Consider the following 22,509-nt stretch of genomic DNA (forward strand, 5'->3'; position numbering starts at 1 on the left):
GTAGAATCCCAGCACCACGAGGGCTTCTGAAAACAAGGATTTAGAATGAGCTGTAGACCCGATAGCAGAGCTCTGCTTTCCCATGCCAAGGAGATTTGATTGGAAGTAACAAATCCCTACCCGCTGTTTCTTGTTTGGATTTGTTGTCACCTCTGCAGCAAACCTGTGCAGCTGCTGCCGTACTGCATCTGAATAGTTCCTGTTTTTCAGACCTTCAGGACAAAGGGAAATAGGTGGAGGATTCCTGTACACAGGAGAAAACAGGATTAAAAAGGAACCCAAAAGAGTCATTCACATTCACTGGAATTTTCTCACATTGCCACAAGTGGTGAAAACACCTAGAAAAACCTAGCTCCAAGAAGCAGCCATCTTGAGATGCAAGAACAGCCTCTACATCTTTACCTCCTCCATCTGCTAACTATAGCAGAGGAAAAAAGCTGAGGTTCCCCCACACCATGGTACCTCTTCCTGCAACGGAATTTCTGCAGTGGGGTCAGAAAATCCATGTGCTGTTTCTCCATAACCCTCCGGTAGTGAATCTCATGCCAAAGTTGCACCAGCTCCACCTTCTCTTCTGCCTTGCAATACTAAAACAAAACAGTATGTCAGAAAACCCTTTCCAGGTAGTCAGTCAGGCTTCCTATAAAGGAGAAAATCCTCAAGAACAAGAAACTTACTCAGAGATTCCTACTAGTTTGACAAAGCTGGTAGCATTATCCAAGTATATGGCTTGCTGTACATTCTCTAATATACACAGGGAGTTGCCTAGTTCCTTCTTTTCCCCCAGTGAACAGGACTACACTACCAGATCTAGAGACCAAAATCCCTCACCTTGAGTGTTGCCATCCAGATTTACTTGTATCTTCCCATCCTGACAAGCCCTCTAAAATTGGTCTCCCTAAGGCTTTTACATCCTGAGCCCTAAGTCTGTGAAAAACCTCCAAGAAACACCACACCAGAGAACAAAAATCCTGCCTTCCCAAATTACAACCAACCCCATAATCACCCAATTACCTTCTTCCCCTGTGCTGACTAATAGTAACTGCCTGTAGCAAAGGCTTTATCCTTGTGTTTCAAGACTACCAATGCACACCTATCAACTTCCACTGCTGTGTGCCAGCTGGAAACACTCCACATGCTGCAGTTTGGGTTCCTCTGCACTAACAGCTCTAGCTACTATTTTTCTAATACTGTTTTTGTATCCATCAAGAAACAAAGAACACATCCCTACCTCCAGGAGTCTGCAGGCTGTGTCATACTGCCCGTTATGGATATGAACAAACACACAAGCTCGGACAACGTGGATGTTAGTGAGAAAATACATCTTGTGTTTGCATTCCATCATGGCCCCAACCAGCTTCTCCAGACTAGGAGATGAGTTCTGGAGGTCTTGGCAAAGCTGTCCTGCCAGATCCAGCAGCTTGGTGGGTGGGGGATCCTTGTTTTTATTCCTGTTTAACATGGCCATGAACCGCTTCATCATGTCCTGTGGAAGCCTTTTCTAAGCAATGCACAAGGTTGTGGTTAGATAAAAATTATTATCTCCTATTTTTAGCTCCTATGGTATGCTTTTTTTAAGGAGAGACACTCATCATGCTGTTAAAAAGCAGTCTGAAGACCTCAAAACACTTAAAATAAAACTAGACCTAAAGCAGCCCTGAAAGGCTAAAGTCACAACAGGATTACAGTTGAAAAAAGCAGACCTCAGAAAGACACATTAAACTTGCCCTAAATCTCAGAGGTTGAAGGAGGAGGCCAAAGCAGGAGGGCTGCTGTAGACAACCACACACTGGGTTAGTCCCAGTTTTCCCTGCTTTGGGCTGTGTACACAGCTGGGGACACTGCAGAGCTGCCTGCACCTCCTGTGCCCCCAACAATGTGCATCCAGACCCTCTGTTTCCCTTCAGCTCAGGTACCCACACATCCAAAACACATTATGAAGCTTTTAATCCATTGCTTACAGGTTTAAACTACCAGAACTTTAAGCCTAAGAGACATTTAGGTGAAATTAATGAGGTTTTTTTCCTCCAAAATGGCACAAGGTCAGGCAAGGGGCAGGCAGCAGTTACAGCAAATGATTGCCAGGGCTGTTTTTTGTCCATTTTCCAGAGGAAAGGAGCCCAGTGGGTCCCCTTGGGGACACCCAAACCCCGGGCCAGCTTCAGCCCTACTGATGAAACAGGAAAGAAAAACTGTTCAATACCTGCGAGGTTGAAGAGCTGGGACACCCCGGCCAACCTGCCCTCTCCGGAGGCAGCGGGAACGCACAGAGCCCGTCCCGGGCCCTTCCTCCCGCAGAGAAGTGCCCCAGCACCGCGGTCCCTGCCCGCCGGGCCCCGGGGCACCCTGCAGGCTCTGCCCTGCAGGGCTGCAATCCCTGCAGCCAGCCGAGTCCTCACCTTTGTCCACAGCCTCCTCCGGGGGTCAGAAAAGCGCTCTGCAGCGTTCAAAGCGCGGCCGGGCGGCAGGTGCGGAGCCCCCGCTGCCCTCCCGCCCTGCTACTCATAGTAAAACTGTGCAGAACAAATAGCAGCAATTTGTTTTCATAGTACGAAGTGTTTTTTAAGATGTTAATGGAGATCAGACACACTCAGATAAAGTGAATGAAGAGGTGTGCTGCTCAAACCCACCTTTTCTAGGTGGGTTCTGTCTAATTACAGGTGAGTCATCCAGACTCACTGAAGCAGCTATTATTTTCCTTGAATCAGGTCTGAACACCACTGAGAGCGTGTCAGCCCTCTACTGACTTCGACTTAGCAAGGACAGATAACAATAGCAACCATCTCACAGCAGGAGTAAGCAGCCCCCAACCCAAAGCCAGGTGCTGGCCATGAACCCACCCTGAATCCACATTAAAAAACCAGCTCACGACAAGTCCCTGTGCCATATGCAAGCTTCTTCTGCAAAGACAAAGACAGCTTTGTTTTGCTGCGTGCAGACTGTCGTGAGCATATACTAAAACCTGCTCGTAATCCTCCTTGTTCCTCTAACCAGCAGCATCTTGTGTTCAGTTGTCCTTGATTTCTCCTTAGGCTTGGGTGGTGGCCTTGCAGGGCAGTAACTGGCTTCTTGCTCCTGCTGCATGACACTTCTAGATCCAGAGCTGGAGATAGAAAGTTCTGGATGCTTAAAGAACAAAGCCCCACCACTGAATTTTGAGCATTTCATTATCCTGCTGGACACATGTAGCAGCTCCTTTTGGCAATTATTCTCCTTTGCTCCCTGATTCTGTATTGCTGTCTGGAATTACAACAAAACATCAGGTCACTTGATTTTCTGCATTTTTACTTATTTACATGTATGAAATGTAACAAGTCTCTCTCAGATTTTATCTTACATATTCACACAATTAGGTACACCTCCAGAGGGAAAGAAGCAAGCTGCTGTCAGGCACGCCAGCTGCAAACACCACTTCCAATGAGGGCAAGCTGCTACCACCAGACTCTGCTGAATCAAACTGCCCTTGAAAACCACTTGCTCTCTCCCTCCTTTACCTCCACTCTAACAAGCTCTGGCAATCAAGGACTGCAGATACTTGAAACCAAGCTGAAGGTCAGGTGATAGACACTGGCAAGCCAAGAACTCAGTTTCTTTTTCCAAGGGCTTAATCAAATTCTGTTGAATATCAACAGCTATATTGATCAGGTGCTCTTGGAGCCTCAAGATGAACCCAACAGAGAAGCTCTTTTCCAGTCACCCTTCACCTCTACTTCCTTGCCACAAGGTAAAGCTTCTAGCTGTCTCCCAAAGAGATACAACCCTACTTTACGGAGCACTAGCATGCATCTTATCTAGGCAGTCAGTCCAGAACAAAACAAGCCGGCTATCTTTGTTCCAGCAGAAGTCTGTGAAGTCTTTCAGCAACCGATCAGCAAACTTCTCATCCCCCGTGGCACTGGACCTCCAGGTTTTGGTCAGCATGGTGTTGTAGGCCCAGTTGTAGCCAATGCGCTCCTCACAGAACATGTTCTGGTTGGTGGAGCTGGTGGAGTTGCGCCGGCGGCGCTGCTGCCCACATGAGAATTTCCGTTTGGAATATGGTAGCTGCAAGAACACTGTCCCTGGAGGAAACAGACAGGTTTTTAGTCTGAGGCAGGCATAAGGCCCTGCAACTGGTAGCCAACTCGTTAAACTCTGAAAAGGAAACTGAGTTTCATTTGATTGCCTTTTAGCAAGATAAATTGGGATACACTTTTCAGAGAAGCAGCAATACTTTCTGCTTTTCATACTCCCTCCTGTTTTCTGGTTTGTGTTGACTGATGCACCTACTTGTCATATGACTAAGGACATACTGAAGACCAACATCACTGACACAAAACACTAACTGCAGGTAAAACGATTCTTTTGTTTTTAACAGCCTCCTCCTTGCCCCAGTGCCTGCCAAATATTGCTCACCTGTGACATGGATATACTGGGGCTTGTTCTCAGCTGGGAAGTTGAAGGCAGAGGCTGAGTATTTATCTTGCACAAATCCAAATCTGGAGAAACAAACACCAACAGAATTAAAAATAAATTTAAAAGTAGCCACTCCAGTCCAAGGCAGGGTACCTGGGTAAACCTTCTGCTATCACAAAGGCTCCCTTTTCTTATGGCCTGAAGGCAAGGGAAAAAAGGGAAGAAGAGAGCTGAGCTTCTCCAAACATCCTCACCCCTGCTAGGCACAGTATGAAAGCGTGTAACTCCACACTAATCTGTACTAACTCGTGCTGGAAACAAGGAGCACCAGTAGCTCAGTCTGGGAGGGCACTGAGCAGTTTCTGACAAAATGGGGCAGCTGCACACAAATGAGAGAAGAGCAATAATCAAGGCAGACATTCCTTGGGTATGTTTCAAGCTGGAACATAATTTTTTTCATGCTAGGCAATATTCCACCCAGAACTTCAAGCAGCTCTACTGACAGTCCTTTGCTGTTAGTAGAATACTTGTTAGTAGAATACTAGAGGAACAAGTATGTTCTAAGCTAACACAAGCTTATTTCCAAGCTAAAGTCTACTATAAAAGCTAGTCTCTCTGTCACAAAAAAGACCTTGGCAGCAAACCCATGATGCAAACAGACAGCTCAAGCACAGAGAGGTAAGGCTAGCTAGTATTCAAAGTTTCCAACAATTCCTTCTTAAACTGGGCTCAACCTCATAGGAGGTACATAGGTACAGCTCAAATCCCAGTCTCTAGCCTCCTGTCAATCACTGGTTTTCCTCCAGTTCAAGACTGTGCTAAGTACACATGAAGGAAATGTCTGTCTCTTCTCAGAAGTGCATTTATTTACAGTTTACCTGCTTCTAACTTAGAATAACACAGCACCTTCCAAAGGCCCTCCTCTAGGAGGAGAGTATGGTTTGCTCCCGAGTGACAGGCTGAAACACTATCTACCAGCTCCATGCACCTGAAGAACCACCTCCAGACATTATGGTTGTATTTTAGTCTAACAATCTGCCAGCAGACTTGAGAGAGGCAGATAGCACAGAACACACATGACTCAGGAGTGACTGTTCAGCCAAGGTCTTAATCCTGTGGTGTCCAGGGAGAGAGGAATCTTTCAGTCATTCTGCTCTGTACATACCTGTATGCTATTGCTTCCTGGAGGAGATGCATACGGTCCCAGTATGTTTCTGGTTCAAAGCCTGAAACAAGCAAAAAGGTAACAATTACCTAAGTAAAGTAACTTTATTTCTTTCTCTTTCAAGACTTCAATTTTCCTCCAAAGACCCCTATGTACTTTGTTGTTTCTAGCTATTTCATTTCTGTTAGCTGTCCCTTGGATGCCATCTTATTAGACACATGTCTGGTATATGTCTCTAATAGCAGATTCATCCCTGAGTTTAGCTTTTATGTCTCTTAAGATGGAGAGGAACACAACGAGGTGTGTGACAGTGGGCAAGGAGAGTGGGCTTCTATGTATCACCACAGAGTGCTCTGAAAATATTTAGTTCAAAGCCAGCGGGTCTATGGTGACCTCCATAATATAGATTTATCACTGTTTTACATTTACACCTGGACACTGGATCAAGGCTTAATGAAAATAAAGAAAAAATAAAGGCAATAAAGACAACTGGTACTTCTATTGTGAGGAAAGGCTGAGAGAGCTGCGACTCTTTAGCCTGGAGATGAGAAGGCTGAGGGGACACCTTATTATAATGCCTATAACCATATATAACCATTCCATAGTTCTGAAAACTATCATGGTTACTATTTTAAAAGAGAGTATTTTGCCAATTGTCCCTTCTCACGATGCAATTTTGCCTCTCTCTGCATGGGAACAGAGTTCTCTGATCTTTGAGCTTCCACCTGAGACTTAACACAACAGCATCACTCAAAAGGGCGAGGTCACATTGCAGAAAAGGAGACTGCAGTTTCTAGCTCTTAATCTTATGTGCAAACACTTTTACCATGGATGTAACCATGGCAACAGAAAAAAAAGGATGGCAGTTGTGAAAGCCTAATCTCACTGAGGGGGAGAATAAACAAATGCAGGATACAAATGCAGAGCAGATGTGGGCAGGGTCTCCCAGCAAAACAGACTCTTACAGAGAAACATCACGTCAAACAGAATAATTACTTGATAAAGGCTCTAAAGGGTACACAACATTATGGCAGCCAAGACAGCAGTGAAGACAACCTCTCCTGAGCCTGGGTACTTCTTGCTGCCAACTTCATACCCTGTGGCACACTGTTATCCTGACAGCACAGCCTCCTCCAAGCACCACCTTCCAGAGGGTGGCTGCTGAAATGTAAAAACTGGCTCTTCAACCAGCTAATGCATGTCTGGTAAACGAAGTTCCTCATTGTCAGCTACATACCTCAAGGGACCTGCTTGCAGAAAAGTAAACCAAAGGGTAAACCAAAGAACATTTCTTACCATCAAACAAATGCTCACTACCCTCCTTCAACAAGCAGCTGACATTGAGTGGGATGAACAACTGAGCTCGAAGTGGGTCTCCATATAAGTAACTGGGCAAAGCAAACGGGCCTTCCAAGACTGGAACCAGCAAGAAACCACAGGATGTGGCTTTCCGATGCCAACCTTGAACCTGAGAAAAAATTCAAACAGTGAATCATACAACATATGTCAAACTGAAGAAGAGCACTTGCGTGCATAGGAGCAACTGATTTCCCCAGGAATAGATCAGACATGCTCAGTTCTCCACAGGCTCAGCTTGCTTTGCATGGCAAGCACACAAGCGTCCTTGCAAGCAAAGCAGAACAAGCACAAGACACCAGGCTTTCCTTTTTTAAGTGCCACATCAATCAGAAGCACTTTAAAATAGGACATTTTTCAGGAACTGATTCAGCCTACTTATTATCAGTGGCTAAGCACTGCTGCTTTACTGGAACAGAGCAATAGATTTTCAATAAAAGCAGAACCTAGGGCTATTTGGCTAGGTGAGGTAAAACCTGGTGTTAAATAATCTGAGTTTTACGGGAGCTACAAAAGGGGGAAAATTAAAAATTAAACAAAAAATTACCAACTGATTACATTTTCAACTCAAAATGTTTTCAGCAAGGTTTTATTTTAAAAAGCAGCTAAAAAGCATTGCTGAACAGAAGAACACATTGCCTGGCAAAGCCCTGTCATGGAAACAATTCCACTGAGATTTACAGTTTTCAGGTTTGGAGAAAGAAGGAAGGCAACGTGCAATGGATTCCTTCCCTAAGGCCCAGCTCATGGCTTCAGATTTGCCTAAGGGGGGCTTAAATGTCACCTTGACCTGTCCCAACCCCTGCATACTGTTCCTGGAACCCACTAGAGGCAGCACAGCATCCTCCATACAGAATGACTGCAGACAGCAGGATGAACCACGACCAGATGCAACAATGCTAAGAACCATTAGTAAAAATTAGTTATGGAAATAAAGATTGATCCAAACCACTGTCTCTCCCCTAATACTTCCCAGGACGATGTCCCCTGTAGTCTAAGGGACACAAAGGCCAAACAGGTATCACTGAAGCCCCACAGGACACAAGGACTCCTACCATCTCAAAAAGAACAGCTGCAGTCACTGCCATCCAGTGTAACTTGATTTCAAAGGCAGCGTTCAGGGAGAAATTGCCATGGTAATAACAGCTGCACCACTCCAGCCGGTCTGTGCGGTTGTTCACATCCACATCGAGCGTCACCGTCCGCTGCTCAGGCACTGTGGCAGCTACACAGCCAAGGAACAGGGTGTATTTAAAAGAGGCATCAAAGAGACAGGGGGGAGACAGGATTAAGAGAACAAAAGAAGCTACTTGAAATGAATTTGTCCTCCCACTCCTCCCCCAATATTTTTGGGCTAGCAGAATAGTCCCAGAATGCTGCTCATCCAGATCACAAAAGACAAAAAACCTGAAGTATTCCTCATGTCATGGGTCTGTGCCACAGAATTACCTTCCCAAGCAGTCACAAGACATTTCAGCTGCAATAAAGGAACAGAACCAAGTGTCAAGTAGCTACTCAATAAGCAATGGGTGCCATAATTAACTATGGCTAGATAACACCAGCTCCTTCATACCCAAGATATTTGAAATTGGTTTTAACGTTTTGATATGCCCCCACCAGAAATCACAGCAGACTGCTGTTACACAGGGCAGGAGCATTCCAGGACTTTCTATAGCTAAAGGAGAGTAGAAGTTAAACTTCCTGTTTCTTTAACCCCATATCAATATCCCACATTACCAGACTGCTAAAACTGCACATCCAACATTTTTTTTAAAAGCATGGAAAGTCAGCCAAGACTCATGCAGCAGCACTACAATCACTGCAACACCTCACATTGCTTTGCAGTAAGTGCTGGGACAGAGCCCAGGATCCAGCTCCCTTTGTGCCCCCAGCATCCCGGATGAAAGAAAATCTCATACCAGGCAAGAGAGTAAGAGAAGCACAGAAAGTGGAAGTGACCAGACCGGTGTCATACTCCAAGGCCAGGGACAGAACCCAGATCTCTTTGAGACCAAAGTCCTGCTATGACCCACACTGTCACTTTCAACTTTTCCTTAAGCCAAATACATAATTTACCATTTCTAGAATGTTAAAAATGGACATGAAATAAAGGGCTGCAATACTACTATTGAAAAACCTTTGCCCTGAGTATTGTTCTTTCTTGCTCAAGTAGAGGTAGATGCACACCCTTTTATATGGTCAGCTTTTAAGTGACCCTATAATTTAAGGGCATTTAAAAAAAAATTAAGTTCTTCCTCAAGGCAGATGGAAAGTTCCCACCTTTGCTTCTACTGCAAGATGGCTGGAGATAGTTTTCAAGGTTGTAATAAAGCCCTCGATACTGCTATTACTGCAGCTTAGTAACAGAAAAAAAAAAGAGAAAATCCAATAAAAACGGAAGAACATCACCCAGTTTTGTAAATAAAATCCATTTTTGTCTTTGGGAAATATATCATCTGCAATTTCTGAGTTGGTCTGGTACTGTAAAACAGACCAATATTTTGCAGTTTTCTTGCTGCTTTTCAGGGAAATATCACTGTGAATGCAATGCTTGTGGTTAGAAAGCTACAGTGCCAGTTTTGTAACAAAGTGGGTTGGAAAACAACATCCCAAAAGCTGTAAAGCAAAAGCAGCTCAGTCAAGTAGATGCTGGTCATTAGCTAAGAGGTCAGTGGTAACACCAGAGGCCAGTGTGCCCAAACCAGCACATTGTGAAGAATGAGCTCCCTGCTCTCTTAGACTGTTCCTTTCTCCAGATGATGCAGACTCCCCATTAGGGCTGGAGCTGGTCTCTCCACCTTGCCTGCAGCTGTGATTCCCAAGTAAAGCATCAGGAACACAGTCCAACCAGGTGAGCTAGACAAAAGGACCTTAAAAATTGATCAGAAATATCCAAGTGTTTGAACTCAGAAGCTTCTGATTAAAACCAACTTAATTTTAATAGAATAAACTCTTGGCTTCCATAGAGCTGATTTTAAGAGAACTCACCTGCTTCCCAATTATCTTGTACCATTAACTAAGGATTTACTGAATAAATCGGAGAGGAGCAGGCAGGTTATTCTCCAGTCACAGACTAGACTACACACGACTGCAACTGCTAGTGCATGCACTGCTACAAATCCAAAGGGACAAGATTAGGTATATCATTGGTCAGACTTCCACAGGGAAGGGGACAATCACTGGGCAAGTGATAGGGGGATTGGGAGGGATAAAGATTTTAGAGATACATGGAGCTTGTTCCAGAGCTCCCAATGCTTGCATGCAATTTATGTCACAGCCTGACATTTAGGGAAGGTGGGGAGGGGAAGAAATAAAAACCACAACCAAATCAATGCCAAGAGAGGAACAAATGAAGTCACGTGGACCAGAGGTCATCTGGGTTTAGTAAAGCTCCTTGCCTCAGATGAACTGGTAAGGTTTTTTTTGAATATTGTTTATAAGAGGAACAGCACAGAAACATCAATTAAACCAGTTCCTTTGTAAGACAAAAGTTCCACACTGGATTTTTCTCCAAGAAACTATTATTCCTGGAATAACCAAACTGCATGTGAGCAATCTGGAGGCATTTTTCATTCATTCAAAGACCGCAAATTAGTTAAACAGCAGAATGGACATAATTCCAAATGAAACGAAAAAGCAGGCCCATACAGGTGGGTATCTGTATCACATGCTGAGGGAACACACTCTTCCCTGGCTGGTAAGAGGAGCACCAAAGCACCTTTCTTTCTTGGTCCATCTCCTTAGGTGCAGTCTTACTGAGTCCAGTCTTCTCACAAAAGAGGACAGACAGTCAAGTGAAGTGGTTTTCTTGGGCTAAACAGTAAGAGATCAAAGCAGGAACACGATCTGGCCCAAGCACTTCCAGCCTTCACATACTTCCATGCCAGCCTACATTCAGGCTTCCGCTCTGGCCAATCATTGAGCTAATGAGATTGGATATAAGCCAAGGCAACAGATTTATTGTGTGACAGGGAAAAATACCCTGCATATGTTGGCTTCAGGGAATTAACCATTAGTTCAGACTTCCTATTCTTAATGCCTTCCCATTTCTGATGCTGTTCCTCTTCAAACAAGGGTTTCAGAAATACACAAGGATTACTGTAACTTCAGGTTTAAGAGATACTACACCAGCAGAAAGTAATTTCTCCTCAGTAGGTCAAACAGCAGAATTTCTTTTAACCTTAGTTGATAGGCCTTTAAAAGATGCACCTAAATAAATCTGAAGTTGCAGTTCCATAGCAATGATTTTTCATGTAATTTTGAACAGGGAAAGAAGAACAAAAGCTGGCCAGGCTGGCCTGGAAAGCCAACAAAAAGCTGACAAAGCAACACAGTCAATCATGCAGCCAGGATGTTTCACAGGCTGTTGGAGGCAGTCAGTGTTACACTTCACACATTGCAGAACTTTAGATATTATAATGGTATCTTGCCCAGTAGCAAGATCTTCCATACCCTACAGCTTCTACACTGCAGGGATCATTTACAGCTGGGCTTCCCAGACTTCAACACAAGGAGGCTGCATATACATAGTTCAGATTAGCCAAGAAGCCTCCAGCACATCACAGAAAGCTTAACACATCTGGATCTCACTGTGACTTTTGCCATTAAGCAGCAATTAGATGTCTCATTTTAGGTACAGGTTGGCTGCTCTGACGTTCTCACAACTTTTCCCTCCATGCTCATCACAGGTTGTGAAGAGTGTCTCTAGATCTGCAAGGAGACAAAGTCAGTATTTTCCTCTCTGGATTCTAGAGGATGGCATGGGGGGTAGGTTGAACAGGAGGAGGAGTATTTAAAGAGCACTTTTTACCGCATTCCAGTAGTCAAGAAGCAAGGACTGCCTGCTCAGCCAGTGAAACACCTCCAGCATGTGAGAACAAGTCCATGTACAAGAGACATGTAAGGCCAGGATGAAATCTGAAGCATTTTTGCTGGTCCACGTGAGATCATACCCTTGGCTGGCTGCTCTTCCCCTTTCAAACTTTCCCCTTGAACTTCCCCAGCTGTCACCTGTGCTGTGCATCTACCTAATAGTGCAGCTGCCTGGCTCCGTCCTCCGAAACTGCGGCTAAAGGAACTGTGCCTACTTGCATAGGAGGCTGGGCGGCTGGGCAGCCAGGGAAGGAAGAAGGCTGGGATTTCTGAGTGCAGGAGCTCTTCTGCCACAAATGCCACCTCAAACCATTTCCTCTGGAAGGCAGAGAAGTCATCCATGGCAGCTGTGTGCCACATGGCAGGTTGCTGCATGCCCACTGGACAAAAAAAAAAGCAAGGGGAAGGACAGACGGTCGTTAGAAACAAGTGCTCAAGATCAAGAAAGAGATGTAGCTCTTTCTGAAAACGAGGAAGGAAAAATAAATAGGTTATGCTGTCTGCAATTCATGTAGCTCTTTCTCAAAATGAGGAATGAAAAATAAATAGGTTATGCTGTCTGCAATTCCCTTTTTGTTGTGTTTGTTGTTTTTTTTTTAACAAAAAAGGCTGAATTTCTTTGATTCTCTTTAGCATAGTGTTTCTGGTTGATCCCAAAACACATTCTTGCTGCAGCACCCGTAAGAATCAAGTACAGCTAGTGATTATGCAAAGGAATAATGAGGGAAGTTTTGTAGTACCACAATGCTGACCTCGGTCTGGTTCTTTGTCCACAACAATCTTGTAAAAATAAAAGCCGTAAATAAAGGTTCGTAAGGCTTCTCCAGATGCATGGACAATAAGCTGCTCTTCTAGCATTTTCTGAACAAAATAAGAGAACAGAGCAAACATGATAAAAAAGAAGTGATTCTTCCAGTTACATAAGGTTGCTAGAGAACATTAGGAAATAATTTCTTCTTCTTGACAGCTCTTTGTCCAGATAGTGCCTAACAAGAATATCAGCAATGTTACCTCTTGATATTCAGTAAATGTAGTAAGTCCTTATCTCCCTGAGAAATTGCATTTGACCTTTCTGCAGATGTCTGCCTTCCTCCCTTAATCTGCTCTGGTTTTATAGATGGATTTACAAGTTAAGAGGTTGGAAAGATTCTAGATTCCCTGGTAATTGATATGGGATCTCAGCAGAGGAATGAATTTCAAACCATTCCCAACCTTCTGCCCCTAACACAGTTCAATAGGGAAGAAAAAATTTCATTAACACGAACAGTGTATCTTGCATAAAGTCTGTATACTTTAATTTCCATAAAAGTAAGGTCATATACTGACTTTTTTACAGATTCATTCACTAATTATCAGAAAAAAAACCAACCAAATCACACAGTAGTGTCTCAGAACTCTAACACAATGGAGAGCTCTTGATAACTAATAGCTAAATGGAGGTTACGCAAAGAACTGTCATCATATATATAAACAGAAAAAATAATAAATGTTACTACAGAAGAATATGTTGCTATTTTGTGACAGGGAATCAAAAAAATGTCATGATCTCATATTCTGCTCAACACCATATTCAATGCCTATCAATGAGAGGATTTTAATAAGATACAGAAATTATTGCTAAGCTTTCCTCTACAACTCTACTTCCTTCACAGAGTGAGGTACACCTGGCCTTCCAGCCACCCCTCAATAGTTCTCTTACCTGCATTATGTCAATGGCCATGGCCTGGGTTTGCACACCTTCCACGTTGTTCACCAGCCAGTGCACAACTTCTGCGCTGATGAAGCAGTACGGAGAGAGGCCCTTCTGCTCAGAGAGCAGCTGGATCCCTGTGCTGAATCACAGCAACCACACGTGTTAACGTGGACTGACTGAGAGCTCTTTTCACTTACAAAGACAAAAGTCACTGCTGGGAAAATAAAGGGGAGGTAAAGAAACATACAGTGCCCCCAGAGTGACTGACTTCTGACATCAACATGAAGAGCTGACCTTGACAACATTTCAGTGTCTTACTGATAATTCTTGTTTTGACAGGATTCTAGGATACTAATAACTTGAGTCTCTGCTGCAATACTCATACCTCAATTTCTATAAAAATTGTTGGACATTAGAGCCAAACAACAAAAGGAAGCTTGAGACTCTGACAGCTGACATGGGGCTCTTCTTTGAGTGACCCCATGCCTCATGTCCTCTTGCAAAACATCTAGACAGATGTTAAGCATATTTATATTAAAAACTTACGTGGGGTGTTTCATGGCTTCAAGAATCTCTATCAAGGTGGAGGAGGAAGTCAGAGTGCTTGCTGAACACTGAGAGCTGGGAAGTAAACAGAAGCATGTTCAAAAATCAAGGAAGCTGCCAGATTGGTTCAAATATGTACGTTTAAGAAAAATAGTCTCTTCTCTTTCCAACAAGTGCTCTATCTTCTCTTACCAACAAATTTTTCAAATACGTACATTTAAGAAAAATGCCCTCTATTCTCTTCCCAACATTTATTTCCTTTTTCATCTCAAGAAGGACAATTAAAAGCATCAGACCTGTATTTTCCCCTGTGGTCATTGCCATATTGATGCAACACACACAGTATTACACACAGCAGGAGAAACTGAGAGCAAGTATTTTGAGGTTAGCGCTTTTTTTCCCCTCAGTGTAATATACAACTGCAGGAAACAGGTGCTAATATAGTTTATTTTTTATGTTGCTTCCTCCCAGGTGTCTCATCTCCAGGTTAGAACCTCTTGGATCTCATCAATCTACTTGATCCAATTGGACATGCAGGGGCCCTCCCTTTGCTAAAACAGACAGAAGACATATGCCAATTCAAAGCCTGCTTTTCTGCTAACAGATTTAAAAAATGGAATTACTTCATTTCTTAAAGAACAGAGCTCTTTTTGTGGGTGGGGAAATCAGGCTTTGTGCTCATTCAATTCTGGAAAACTGGGTTGCAAGGCTTATTTTACTACCACTCTTTCTGCATGTGGCAATGCTGCAGCAAGGTGTTGTGACAAGAACCTAGTGTTGACAGACACAGCACATCTTGTTCTCAGGTTCTTGTTTAAGTGCCCATTCCCTGACACCAGAAAGGGAACTATAAGGGGACTGCAGTACAGTACTGCTGTGCTTTTCTTACCTGCCCTCTGCAGCACCAGCTGTGGTGTATCCTTGCTCTGCAACATTCTGGGAACTTCCAAAGGTCTGCGTGTTGCCCCGATCAGGTAACTGCCCAGTGTTTGTCAATATGTTGCCATCTGAGGTTGCAGGTACTGACTGATCTATAGAGACCTGCAAGTAGTAGACACAGAAATCTATGAAGTTTACGATGCCAGCAGTTTCCCATTTTCTCCCCTCCCTGCATCACCTGCACCTCAGCTCCAGTTAGTTAACAATAAGCAATATTATAAGGCAAGCACAAGCATACACAGAAGAATAAATACAGTTGACTTTTGTCACTCATTACAGAGCTACCAACAAACACACAATTCAGACCCCAGTAAAGGTGATGACCACCAACCCAGCCACAACTGTGTTGAGAGAAGTACTGACAAACCAGCAACACCAGTTCCAACATGCCACTTTCAAGTTGAGTGAATAGCTGTGATTATAAACATGCAATGGGCAGAAAAGGAAATTTAATCACTACAGGAAAGTAGCAAGCAGTTATAAAAAAAATAGTTTCAACTCTAACTCTCAGACAAAAATATGCAAATGTATCACACGCTATTCAGGTTTCATAATGCACACAATCAGCTCATCTTCCTTGCTTTCTTAGGGTAGTATCAGGAGGCTGGTTGGCACCCACCCACACCTATGTCACCAAGACAACAAGAACACTTTCCTCCAGCAGGAACACTTGCTGCTCTATTCCACTGGTAGACCGAATAGTTCACAAAATTAACATAAAATCATTTCAGAAAGAACATGAAGGCTGAAAGATTCAGCAAAGTACAGGCTGTAATTGCCATCTGTCATTAACACGTATGGTTCAGGAAAGGCAAATTATATAAAAGCCAGAGAGGTGGGGGAGAGAAACATGACCAGCAGAGTAACTCAGTAACTCAAGCTGGTGTAAACATGAGGGCTGATCTGCCATGATGCAGAGCACAAGCACAGTGAAAAACCACAAAGCTGGTAGTTTGACTTAGGTCTGATAGTCAGACCAGAGTCTTTTATTTTTGCCATTTGCTCACATCCCAAAGATCTCTCACTCTGCAATGGCAGATGTCCCTTTTTGGGTAGCCAAAACCAGCAGATGCTCCAATGTGGAATCTACAGCCCCACAGGCAGCTATATCCACTCTCCTCACAGCTCACTTCCACCAGCAGTGTTTTCCATGGACACACTGTGTTACTGCTGCCTCCTGTTAAGTGTACAAACAACTTCTGTCACGATGACTCTTTCAAACCTTGATGACACCACTGTTTTCAGCCCTTAGTTGTTTAAGAATCCAAAGACAAAACTTGAATTGGATCTCCCCAGAGCCACTTGTCCATTAAATGCCACAGAAGAAATGCAGCCAAGAATGAGATGAGTAAAGCTGTTGCCATTTTGTTTAGCGAGGGAAGATGGAAAAGTAGCACTTACTGAAACACAAAAAGCGAAGCTCTGGTAGTTGACAAGACAGTGCTGCAAGGGACAGCAAGGCAGGGCACGTGAACACCCACAGCACAGACACTGAATGGTGGAAAGAAACAAGTCACATCCACCACCACAAGCCACTCCATCCTGCTAATGCTGTGCATCTCCCTCTCAATGAGCAGATTGGGAAACTAACATTCCCCACATGCAAGCTCAGGACAACAAATGCTTTCCATCACCTCAGTCCAAAATCCAGAGATGACAAGACCCAGCAGTTCAAAACTAACCTGTGAGTAGAAGCTTGAAGCTGTATGTGGGCTGCGAACAAAATCCATAAAGAAGGCCCCATCCTGAAGGCATCAGAGGAAGTAGGCCCATTAATGGCAACAGCAACAAGGAGTTGAATAAAAGCAAATACAAGGTTGTGCAAGTACGAAATGAGAAAACATGAGGAGAATGCAAATCCCAAACAGACCCAGAATGCCAGATGCAGCAGAATGCAGAGCATCAGGAGTTACTCACACACACTCTCACTTTCTCTTTGTAACAAGACATTGCTCTGCCTCAGCACAGATGCTTTTCTGAAGTTTTGAAAAGCACATTGACAAGAAGCCAATGGAAAGCCTTCCCTCACACCTCACAGGAGAATGACCTGAGCTCTAAAGTACATAGGTTTCCATCCCAAAGGCAAAGCTGAATGTGATACAGAAACCTGTACAACTGCATTTGTAATAACAAACCCTCAAAGAATGACAGGTTTTCTAGTCTGTCAGTCATTCAAATGATAAAGTGGGAGAGGTAAAGAAGTTCTTGGCTGGAAGCATACTCTTCCTCTCAAATGAAGGTTTGGTATGGTGTAAAGGAAAGGGAAGAAAAATTAATGACAAAGATCTTTCCAACTCTGTGTTTAATGCTTCATTCAACATTAAACACACACTGCTGTGCTATGTTCCCACCTACTTGCAAACCCTGGATGAACTTATCCCTGCCTAGTATTCAAAGATGTATCAAGATTCTCTTATCACATAAGACAATGCAGTGGACTCAGCTAGCTTTTGATTCCTTATTTGCAATTCTTTTTTCTGTTTCCTAGGCAAAATATTTTGTCTAGCCTACAGTTAAGATGACACTTACCCTGGTATGTACATATAAAACATTTTCTGGAAGGAATCAATGCCAGGGTTATATGGCTGGCAATTTACACAGTGCAGAAGCAGAGCCAAGCACCCTGTATCCGTAAGGGCACAGTCTTCCCAAACAGATCATGCATCACGATAACTCACTGCATTAAAATTATGCTGTAAATGGCTGAAGTGACTTGTCACTTCTACTCTGTTTCAGAGTAGAAGTGCAGCCTGTGGCTAGGTTTTGTTTTGGACTATCTCCAACACTGAATAATATCCTAGAAAAGCACTTGCTCCCTTGCCTGCTGACAGAGCACACAGCTGTGGCACTTTGTCAGTACTTTGGCTGAAAGTCTCCAGACAGCCAACAGACATTCCCATGCTGCTGAGCCCTAAAGGGGTTGTGTTGTCCTGGAAACATGAGGCACGCACTTGCTGATGTTTCCAAGTGAGCACAAAGTTGACTGATAAGGCTACCTGTCCACTGGCACCTTCCCAACAAGCACAAGCCATTGGTTTGAAGATCCCAATTGCTCCTGTCCCAGTGCCTATGTGTAAATATTCATAGGAGTGTTTACTACTGCAGTGTGACTGCTGACACACTCTTTGAGATTCTCCAGTTGGCCCTCCAGAGATGCTTTTGAATATAGTTACTTTTAAAATCAATCACACAAAATTATTTGCTGGTAGCACAAAGTCTGCTAGTTTGTTTACAACACACTAGTGAACCACTGTTAAGGAAGTCATCTTTGCCTTTTTCCCTTCCCCCGGGGCCAAACAACTGGATACAACCTACTTCTGTCCTGTGTCTCATGTGGAATTTTCACCAGTTTCATTGGTAGAAAGAAGTATTTATACCTTCTGTATTTGAAGAGGAAAGTTTGATGAAGATAATGTTCCAAAATGGTAGAGGAAAAGAATGCAAAGCCTGAATTATCATCTGGAAGTTTGACAACATGCCTCAAGTCAATACTTTTTCTAAGCCTAGCATTACTTGCTCCAGAATCTCATCCATGTTTTGGAAACACTCATTCTACAAATAGGTGTTTGCAGTTACTCTGTCACTTCAAGCAGCAACATCCAGATCTCCAGAAGAATATAAAACGTATCCCCCGTGGTGGCAGAAAAGGGTGGATGTCAAAACACTAGACACTATGAGAAAAATACTTCAAGAGATGGCTGATAGTGGGCAATCAGGATTTTTTTCTTTGCAACTCTTCAACTATTGAACCTGAGGACAGGTCACAATTAAGTGCAGTATCTTCCTTCAGGTCCTTGTTACTTCTGCTGAAAGACCTTCATGTCAGAATGCAGAAAAGTAATCAAATATTTCTGGTTGGACTTGAAGGACTTGCTTTCCTGGGACTCACAAGACAGTCGACTAGGAAAGCTTAGAGGTAGCACAGTCTTAATTGTCAGAAGAGAGCTACAGGAAAACAGTTTCTCCAGCCTGGAGTCCAGCCAGGGCAGGAATGACATCTAAATCACTACTCAGGAACACATCCTCTCCTCTAAGCAAATGCAAGTGACTGGAGTTGCTGCTATTAAAATGCCACTGATGCTTCACACAGTCACAGCCTAGAGCTTAATTTTGGTCTTAAAGACAGCCTTCATATAGATGCAGACAGCACCATACTAATAAATCTAAAATCTAATCCCTGACTGAAATGAAAAGCACTACTGGGAAAGGAAATGGACTAATTAACAAAATCCACTCAAATGAGCACAACACACTGAGATAGCATCCCAGGGATTCCGTCTCATTGTCACAGCATTAAAGACCTGAAGGATAGTTGTGCCCCAACCTCCTCTTGTGCATTTGCACAAAAGGCTTAATGGTGTCCCGAGTACAGGACCAGGCCTTGCTGGATTAGAGAGCAAGATGTGCTATGATGTGGCAATGTGCTCAGAGAAACAATCTGCTATCACCTGAGAGATTACTACGTAAAAATAGTAGCTATAGAAACACCAGAAAGTCTTTACCTTACGAGGGCTGTCCATATAGGTGGGTGTGATAGCAATGCTCCCACTCTCTGAAGGCTGCCCAGAGCTCTTACCAGACAGCATTGCTGCTTGCTGCTCCCCCAGTGTCCTAAAACAAAAGGAAAGAATCCACAGTTCATCCAAACACTGTGTCACCTTCCACCAGCAGCAGTACTGAGTTATTTTGAACGATGCTAGATCAATGCTGAAACAGAACCTCAGAAGCTTCACAGGTAGTTTAATAGATGTTATCAAGGCAAACAAGTTATTTTTTTTAGGCTATATTTGCTAGCTGATGTTTATACCACAGACCAGTCAACTGGTGTGGTGTGCTTGTGTACACTCATGTCCCAGTTAGGCTGCTCTTATGTGGATACAGCTATACAGTAGATGAGAAATCTTGTGTGATGGACTGAAATACTACTTAAGAAGATGCTTCTTCTAAACTACTGGACAGTTACTTCTCTAGTCTCCATGTTTCTTTTTAGTCTTTGGTCTACTAAAGGAAACAATCTAAGGAAATCACTAGAAAAGCCCAGTACTTTATCAGCCCTGCAACATGGATACTGAAGAAGCAGGATCCCGCATCCCTTTTTTCAAGGCAAAACTCCCCACATCTGCTTTAGCCAGCTCAGGTGGAATATGCAGCCCAACTGCAGAGACTTACTTCTGACTGGCTTCCATCTGTAGCAGAGCTGAGAGTGCAGAGGTTCCTTTCTTCACAATGTGAGGCCCAGACTGCTCCAAAGAATGGGTGGGAATTGGACCAGCAATTTGCAAGCCCTTCATGGCAGACCCTTTCTAAGAACAAAAAAAATGTAAAAACAAACTTAGTCAAGCTAGGTTTAACTACTAACCAAGAACACAGCACCTGACCTCAGCACGACTTTATTAGGTACACTTTAAAAAGGGAACTGAACGACAGTTACACAAGAATTGGAACAGCTATGGATGGTATTCTCAAAACAAAATGGATGCTATTTTGTAAAAGGTGGATTTGCTCTGAAGTAACATACCTCATTCAGTGTGCGAACTGGAAGAGAATTTCTGCACCCTAATCAGTTCCTCACCACTCTCTGGAAGCCACCATTCACCAGGAATTCACCCACATGGTTCTCTTCTCACAGTCCTTTTCCTAAGTCTCCAGCACACAGCCAACCCAGCTAGAATTTACCATCTTAACTACCTCACAGATCCCTTTTTATCAACTGTTGGCATCACAAGGTGCAATAACACATCCAGACTAACCTCAGCCACAGCACAAAGCAACGCAAAGAGGTGGCATCAGGCTTGTGGTGAGAGAAGATCAGCTGAGAGAAAAACAGAGCACCAGTAGGCTATGGCTTGGCTATGCAGAAGGGCCTGGCTTCTCACTCAGTGAAGGAAGTGCTGTGCTTCCACCCACAGCAGCATGGGATACCCACTCCAGGTAAATGTAATTAGTACAAGAAGAGGCCATGCTATCAGCAGTCTGGAACAGTCCATTGGTCAGCACTGTGCTTTGTGCATGGATCACCAACACAAACACCCCCCAGCTTCCTGGGATTGTCTCAGGGTGTCTCTGCTAATGCTTCACTGGCCCGTTCAGATAAAAGCCCCCACTCACTTCCCACCAGAGAGCTGACTCACCCGAATCATCCGATCAGACCGATGGCGCCGGCGAATGCGGTTCAAGGCCTCCACGAAGCGAATGAAGCCGTCCAGGAGCTGCCACTCCTCCTCGTCCGAGCGGGGCCTGTCCCCGTACACGTCGCAGTGCGCCTCTCCTTCCACGATGCGCTTGGTGGCGCTGATGCAGGCAGGCAGGAGCAGGAAGCGGGTCCTCCAGAATTTCAGGGATTCGATAAGGCTGAAGGAAGACGAAGACAGGACAGAGCTCAGCTCAGTTTCCCGCGAAGGATTTTACAGTAAGTTAAACACATGTTTATCCACCACAAATTTCAGGAAGCATATTGACAATCTCCTTCTGCTATTCCTGAGCGACAACGCGCAGATGTGCAAAGGATGATGTGCAAAAGATGTGCTCAGCAATGTGAAGATCATGAGAAAGTATGAAACCATTGGTACAGAGCAGAGCAAACAAAGCTGTCTTCAGAGTAATTGTGTCATGGAGATATATTTTCTTTTGTGTTAAAATATAGACTATAATTTTCTCTAAAAATAAGCAAGGAAAAAGGAATTATAGTTACACATTAGAGTAGGAGGCATTTTGATTGAGTCCTGAAAAGAAACTAAGATAAGGATTGGTTTTGTTGAGTGAAGACATCAAAAAGCCTATAGATACTAGTGGAGATATTCCACATTGCTAACCAGAAGCCCTGCTCTACATCGCAGGACTACAGTCAAGCTAAAAATGGGATTCAAGCAAGCCTCCAACAAGTTCAAACTCCATGGAAGTTTTGAGTCAGATCCAGAAATGAGTAAGAAGCCAAGAAAAGCATCTGTGTGGTACAAAATGCCATCATATTTTCTTTGCATTTGTAGCAGAAGGGAAAAAAAAATGTTCTATGCTGAATTTTGTGATCAAGACTTTGTCTCAAAGATCAGTTAATGCAACAGCAACACAGTAAGATTCCTACAAAGCAACAGCTTTTAGCACCATGGAAGTGAAAGCAGGTCAGTTGCTCTCCCTGGTGGACTGAGCATTTGTAGGTTGGACTTGTTGAAGAAATTTTAGGTCAAAAAGGAAAAGAGGCAATTAGGACACAGAACAGTCTGGATGGAAAAGGAGATCTGACCTGAAATCCTCAGAGCCAGCAGAACAGATATACTGATCCAAGTAATTCCACTTGTACTCTTCTAGTCTCTCATGGGAAAATTCTACCCAGCAAGAGACAAATTCAGAGTCAGAGTGTGAGGGGCACAAGCTGTAAGTGTAATTTATCTGAGCAGATTCATATGGATACCTAAAAGAGCAAATGGAAACATTCATCTCAGTATCATCCATAGAAATGCTCTCCTTCTCTTAAAGAGAAAGAAGGTTCTACAGCATGTTCTTTCAAGCAAGTACAGGCAGCTGGAAAAGCATGTTCATCTGAACA

The 22,509-nt window shown here is 43.6% G+C and overlaps 2 protein-coding genes across 2 annotated transcripts in view; both read right to left on the minus strand.

The window, feature by feature from the left end:
- Window positions 1-1,480, minus strand: part of ANHX (anomalous homeobox) — a 3,888-nt gene extending 2,408 nt beyond the window's left edge. Inside the window, exons 1-3 of the mRNA XM_010004857.1 lie at window positions 1,232-1,480; window positions 463-587; window positions 121-244 (exon numbers count right to left, since the gene is read on the minus strand). Of these exons, the coding sequence (XP_010003159.1) occupies window positions 121-244; window positions 463-587; window positions 1,232-1,480 (498 nt within the window). The remainder of the gene's footprint in view (window positions 1-120; window positions 245-462; window positions 588-1,231) is intronic.
- Window positions 1,481-3,282: 1,802 nt separating this feature from the next.
- DEPDC5 (DEP domain containing 5) overlaps window positions 3,283-22,509 on the minus strand; it is a 43,356-nt gene continuing 24,129 nt past the window's right edge. Inside the window, 15 exon segments of the mRNA XM_010004810.1 lie at window positions 3,283-4,061; window positions 4,396-4,478; window positions 5,561-5,621; window positions 6,857-7,028; window positions 7,972-8,141; window positions 11,944-12,168; window positions 12,541-12,649; window positions 13,488-13,620; window positions 14,028-14,102; window positions 14,917-15,068; window positions 16,649-16,711; window positions 19,469-19,577; window positions 20,136-20,269; window positions 21,098-21,317; window positions 22,207-22,374. Of these exon segments, the coding sequence (XP_010003112.1) occupies window positions 3,766-4,061; window positions 4,396-4,478; window positions 5,561-5,621; window positions 6,857-7,028; window positions 7,972-8,141; window positions 11,944-12,168; window positions 12,541-12,649; window positions 13,488-13,620; window positions 14,028-14,102; window positions 14,917-15,068; window positions 16,649-16,711; window positions 19,469-19,577; window positions 20,136-20,269; window positions 21,098-21,317; window positions 22,207-22,374 (2,170 nt within the window). The 3' untranslated portion in view covers window positions 3,283-3,765.

This window comes from Chaetura pelagica, unplaced genomic scaffold (genome assembly GCF_000747805.2).
Source record: "Chaetura pelagica isolate M959 unplaced genomic scaffold, ChaPel_1.0 scaffold249, whole genome shotgun sequence".
Taxonomy (NCBI): domain Eukaryota; kingdom Metazoa; phylum Chordata; class Aves; order Apodiformes; family Apodidae; genus Chaetura; species Chaetura pelagica.